Source organism: Paramisgurnus dabryanus, chromosome 3, assembly GCF_030506205.2.
Source record: "Paramisgurnus dabryanus chromosome 3, PD_genome_1.1, whole genome shotgun sequence".
In the NCBI taxonomy this organism is placed as follows: Eukaryota; Metazoa; Chordata; class Actinopteri; order Cypriniformes; family Cobitidae; genus Paramisgurnus; species Paramisgurnus dabryanus.
The window spans coordinates 20,113,263-20,119,882 of record NC_133339.1 but is presented as its reverse complement, the minus strand read 5'-3'; the positions used below and the strand labels follow the sequence as shown (position 1 = coordinate 20,119,882).

The 6,620-nt window shown below is 36.7% G+C and overlaps 1 protein-coding gene across 1 annotated transcript; it reads right to left on the bottom strand.

Annotated features, from left to right (window-relative positions):
• atp5mc1 (ATP synthase membrane subunit c locus 1) lies at positions 1-4,682 on the bottom strand. Its single transcript, XM_065252778.2, has 5 exons — positions 4,570-4,682; positions 2,557-2,604; positions 957-1,034; positions 619-803; positions 1-311 (listed from the first exon to the last, which is right to left on the bottom strand). The coding sequence occupies exons 2-5, from the start codon at positions 2,593-2,595 to the stop codon at positions 197-199; spliced, it is 417 nt and encodes a 138-aa protein (XP_065108850.1). The 5' UTR covers positions 2,596-2,604; positions 4,570-4,682; the 3' UTR covers positions 1-196.
• Positions 4,683-6,620: the final 1,938 nt, after the last annotated feature.

Below are 6,620 nucleotides of genomic sequence, written 5' to 3'. Positions count from 1 at the left end.
TGATTTAAACCATTTATTCAGATGGTCTGTGGAGAGTTCTTACATAAAACTTTCAGAAAAAGAAAAGTGGGGAACATAAAAATTGAGCTTTTTTATAGTTTGGTTGGAATGACGATGACAAGGTCTAGGCTGCGTGTCAGTTCATATCTCCAGATGAAGTTAGTTGACAGCAAGTGCGAGTACAGACAGCGTAAAATCACATGGCGAACAGGATGAGGAACGCCACCATCAGACAGAACAGACCCATGGCCTCAGACAAAGCAAAGCCCAAAATGGCATAAGAGAAGAGCTGTTGTTTTAGGGAGGGGTTCCTGGAAAGAGAGAAATAGCACTTAGCCACAAAGTACTGTACTGTACATCTTACTGTAAAATCAAAAATGGTAAAGTTTAAAAACACATTGATACAAAGAGAGACCACCTTGTGCATCTTCCTTACAATCTAAAAGCATTTTGGATGCGTATTGGTCATTTATGTAAATCATCTTGCAGAATCAACTTTATTTTGATTCAGGACAGCAAATGAAGATGCAGGGGGCTCAATGCAGTAACACATAATAAAGTGTTGATTTAAAACAAACATCAACTTGTCACTTTGCCTGACCGTTAAAATGTAATTACCTGGCATAGCCAATGATGAGACTGCCGAACACCGTTCCGATTCCAGCTCCTGATCCGGCCACACCCACCGTGGCAGCACCGGCACCAATAAATTTGGCTGCTGTGTCAATGTCTCTGGATACAGCGCTGGTCTGGAACCCTCGGGTTACATTAAGAATGGATGCCTCACTGACTGGCAACAGAGCCTTTAAAAAACAACATCATCCCATTAGACAATAATCAACCTGTTGACTGCCTCAGTTCTGCATTGGTGCTTATATATTTAACATCTAAAATGATCAAAGACTGAAAAACAAGTTATTCATGAGCATCAGACCCTTTACATGGCATGTTCTTACCTGCTCACTTCTTGCTTCAGGTCTATTGAACAAAGACACTGAAACGGGCCGGGCCAGAACCCTGGAGCCTCCGCGGAGCTGGAGGAAGAGAACAATCTTTTAGAGAGAGAACTTCATAACCATGCACGTTCAAATGATATGCATTCTATTAATAAAACTAAGCATCCAGTGTGCATTCTTAAGGTCTATAATGTTATGGTTTTGTGAAAGCAGGGCTCAACATAAAGGACTGTCCAGTGGCCCGGGGCAAGCGTGAGAGATGTTCGGGCCAGTAAAAAGTATTGTCACTTGACCGATCGGTCACTTAAATATATTTTCATAATATATATTATTTAACATCTTGGACACAGACATTTACTTTGTTAAAACACGATGAAAAAACAATGCAAAATTTGCTGTCAGTTTACAGGTAAAGCAGAAGAGTTGGGAGCCTTTTTTCGCTGGAACATGTCTGTTGAATACAATTATATTTGACTTTTGAATTATTATTTTTCAATGTGTGACACTGACTTTTTTTATTGGGGACAGTGAAAATTTTGGCAGGGTAAGTGAAAACCTGAACCACTGGCCCAACTGGGCCAGTATAAAAAATTATTTTCGTTGAGCCCCGGAAAGTAATGCATATCTAAATCAGTCAAATGGAAAATAAAAAAATAAATAGACATTAACGTAAGTATTTTCCAAGACAGTTTTTTTGGAATCCGCTTGTTAAGTCTGACGTCACATGACACAGCTTCTGAATCCATACGCTAATGCTTAAAGGGGAAATTTCACAAGACTTTAAGATGTTACATAAATCTTGTGCCCCCAGAGTGCATATGTGAAGTTTTAGCTCAAAATATCATAATTTATTATAAAATGTTAAAAATGCAACTTTAAAAGTGCAAGCAAAAATTTGCCATTTTTGGTTGTGTTCTTTTAAATGCAAATTAGCTGATCTCTACACTAAATGGCAGTGCTGTGGTTGGATAGTGCAGATTAAGGGGTGGTATTAACCCCTTCTGACATCACAAGGGGAGCCAGATTTCAAGGACCTATTTTTTCACATGCTTGCAGAGAATACTGGGTTGTTCTTTCACATTTTCTAGGTTGATGGAAAAACCTGGGACCCAATTATAGCACTTAAACATGGATATGGTCAGATTTTCATGATATGTCCCCTTTAAGCTAACATCAAAAAGTACTCACGGTAAGCTTTAAAACTACTACTAAAAAAAAGATTTTAAATCTATCGGATTAAATCTATTAAATCTATCGGATCTTCATACAAAACACCCAGATAACAACAGCAATTTATCTTTGATAAAACGTTACAATTTTAGTGTCTGGGATGCATTGGAGAATGTAGTGTGCACCATGAGCATATAAAAGCTTAGCCTAAATGCGCGTTATGAATAAACAGAGACCGTAAATGAATTAGTTTGTATTCTCTATTAAATTCAATTGAGGCTTGGACCCGAAAACTGTATATCTTTTATGTCACGAATAAACAAGCAAAAAATGTCAAAGCACTTTAAACGTATTTTAAAAAGAATGGGGTTATGGCCCTTCAAAGACGGTCACATTAATTGTGAGACAGTACTAGTGTGTGAATACATACCACGGCAGGTGAGGTGACAAACTTAGCACACGCGTACATGTTTAAAGCCTGTGGAGAAAGAGAATAGCAAAGGTCATTAAAGTCATTACAGGATAACATTCAAGCCTGATAGCAAATTTTTTAAAAACCGCTATGAGTATGCCTTAAACTTTATTAAGTGATCATCGTGTCTTCAGAAATGGTTTTCTGAAACGCAGATTTTAAATTTTAAATTACATGGTTTACGTTTTCTAAGCCCTTCAAAACTTTTCTCTGCTAATGGCGACTGCACAGGTTGTTTTAAACTAATCCTGTTCATTCTAGATAAGTTTCACATCTTCACAAGTTGTAAGTAATCCGTACTTAATCTGTGTTTCTGAAACCAATTCTGAAGACCTGATTAACCAATAAAGATTAAGGCCTACTCATGGCTTACTTCAAACCCTGTCTGAAAAACAGCTCTACTATGGGTGGTATGCAAAATCAGATTATAATTACTGTTTAATTACTACCCAATTCTTCCCCTTGCTTCAAGTGGCTACTTCAGAGATGACAAAATAGCAGTGTTCAAAACCTAGTTTAGCCACACTCAAGTTGAGAAAACTGATTAAGAGCCTCCAACCAAAGGCCTTAGTTATTAGGACATTTAAGTAGTTTTTATAAAAATACCTTTAAAAAACATAACTGGTGTGCATCTTGAGATAAAACAATGGCATGTTGACATGTCAGTGCAATATGTTTTTCAATTAAAGGGGACATATGTAAAGTTCTAGCTTAAAATACCATATAGATAATTTATTATAGCATGTTAAAATTGTCACTTTGTATGTGGGATTAAAAATGTGGTTTTATAGTGTGCCATTTAAAATGCAAATTATCTGATCTCTGCACTAAATAGCAGTGCCATGGTTGGCTAATGCAGATTAAGGGGTGGTACTATCCCCTTCTGACATCACAAGGGGAGCCGAATTTCAAGTTACCCATTTTTTCACATGCTTGCAGAAAATGGTTAACCAAAATTAAGTTACTGGGTTGATGTTTTTCACATTTTCTGGGTTGATAGAAGCACTGGGGACCCAATTATAGCACTTAAACATGGAAAAAGTCAGATATGTCCCCTTTAAGGCAGCTCAAACATACATTTTAGTCTGGGACTAGGATAAGCCCTGTCTAGGAAACCACCCCATTGTAACAAAGGTTATGATAACACTTATATGATGGAGTGTAATACTTCAACATTAAGTATCTATAACAGAATACAATGCTTCCCAAATTGAGACATTGTTTCAGGCAGCAATAGTAACACTATTGAGTAAGAGTAGTAAGTCAAGGTAGACATCCTATATTACAGGTCAACCTTTGTACTCATTTGAACAGGAAGACTTTAAATTGCTTTTTAAAAATATATTTTGGGGCTTAACGCGATCTGAAAAAAAATGTAAACAGCAAAATAATTTTAGATATCTGATGTAGTGTTTGACTATTTTCACCTGGGCTCGCGCATAGTGAAGGTCACCAGTGGCTCTTTGACTTGTACTTTGAATTATAAATGATAAACGATTAACGCGTTATATTTTGTAACAAACACAGAAAATACATAACTCACAATCGTTTGTTCATAATATTAATACATGTTCTCTAGAGGGAGTTACACGAGCCTTTCGGCTGGTTTGGGCCCAGCGCGATTCAGACATTTTGCAAGTGTCACCCAAGACGGGTTGTGAGAACAGTCAAATAAAACACCAGTGAATATGAAATAACATAGTAAGTCGTAAAAAATAAGGCCTCTCGTAGTGTACTACATGCTCGTTTACGAGTCCTGAAACGTGATATTGGACTGAGTCATTCATTCATTCACTTGCAATGACTTTGAGCAGAAGCTAGCGGAGCTTTAGCAATGCGCTTCTCTATTGCACCCTAAAGTGGCAAGTATCTAAGCCTGTCCAATGTTCTGTGCAAGTTTCTAGTTTTTAAAATCATCCAATTTGCCACCATGTGTCTCTGGAAAAGTAATAGGGAGGAAAGGGGACTCACCTATCGGACACAGCAAACAAGGGCCCGGGATTCAGAAACAAGCTGCAAGCAGTGAGTACGCCGCGTAAAACTGTCACCTTGTAATTTATAAGCTTTGGAACTACGTCCTCAATTCTGATTGGCCAGAGATTCCCGGCTTACTCGTCTGATTGGCTGCCATGTGTGTCAAAAAAATAACATGCCCAATCATGTGCGTTGTCAAGAGGGCGACCCCTCATTGATTGGTGTAAATCGTTTCAGGATGAAGATTTCTTGTTTCCGGGAAAAGTCACGAAACGCATCCCGTGTCCCTTATGTCTATTGGATGATCTAAGTGGAAATCCCGCCCATCAGGAAAAGGTTGAATCTCGCTGGATGAGCCCGCTGTTTGCGTCCTAAAGCCCAACATTTCGCGGAAGGGCGTAAGGCCGTAGCTGTATCCCATCTAGCCAAAATCAGGACGAGGGCCGAGGGGTTTGGATAGAAGGGATATAGCAAACGCCGACATCTTGCGAGATGTTGGGTTTAGGGTTAGGTGTGGGGTAGGATAGGATGAAAACAGCGATTCTGGTAGATGGGATACAGCTACTTTACTCTCTTTCCGCCTGCAACCGGCAGTTCTCGCCAGTCGGTGGCAGGAGTTTTCTTCTCAAAAACTCTAAGCGTTTCTAGATCTCTAGAGGGCGGCAAGTTCACACTTTCCTTCCTGAAGTTTAATGTAAATAGTAGGCTACTATGGAGACAGGCAATATTATTATTTAATAAAAAATATAAGTTTTGTTGAGAAAAATGATATAACTTATTAATCAATTTATATTGTAAAAGTTCTTGGGTCATATCTCAGAGAACCAAATAACTAACATTACATTTATGCATTTGGTAGATGCTTTATCCATGGTGACTAAAGTGCATTAAATTTAAACATTTATTTTCTTAGTATGTGTGTTCACTGGGATCAAACCCATGACATTTGCGATGCTAACTCAATACCCTACCCAACAGGAACACTATTCTACTAGTAGGCTAATTTTTGAACTTTATCTTTAGACACCATAATTCATAAGATGGGCTTCCCTCACTACAATTTACGAGACATTAATTACATAGATTAAATTATTACCTTTTCACCTGATGACAACTTTTAAGACACAATATTTGATGTATTGTCTTTCATAAAAACATCCAGTTAAGTGAAAGTCTTAAATATAATTAAGCAGGATATGGACATACAATCATAATTAGTTTATCATGTATTTTAGAGATGCATTTAATACAAATTACACAAATTTATTACAATTCCCTTCATTAATGTAATTAATGGAGTATATAAGAAACCACATTTATTTACTGGTTGAGTCTTGCAAACCTATGGCTAAAATTAACCTCACCTTTCTCTCTATAAGTTTTCTTTACACACTGTGTGTCTATATCATTTTAACTACCTGTCTGAACAAGACCTTTTATGGATTATAGCCAGATAAATCAAACCTAAATCTTTCCTACCCTCTACCCCTAAATCTCACAGTTTGTAAAAATATTTTTTCACCACGTATAGGCTACACTAAATGCTATTTTGGGGATTCTTGGAAACATGCCATCAGAAATACACTGGTAGTGCAAAAATAAAAAATAAAATCAAAATTGATTAAAACTCACAACAGTAAATGCATAACGGATAACTAAATACCCTAAACACATTTTTCATAAATACACATTTACTTTAATAACTGTATTACGTTTATCATTACTTGTATTTCTGATATAGCTGACAACATTACAAAACCGTTCATATATTGTACCTGTTGGTTCCATTATATGGTTTTGTGAGTGTGTGCATGTTTACACAATCACAAAATGTAATCCTAGTGTAATTGATTATAAAGACATTAAAATAGGCCATGTGCTACACAATATAATTCAGTCACAGCTTCTAAAGATTTTAATGTTTGAGGAAATTAGATACAGTTAATAATTCTTCGAAGTCATATTCTGATAATATATAATGTTTCTAGAAAGATTTATTTTGAACTTAAAAATAAAAATACAACTTTTTTGAGAACTTTAAATAAAAT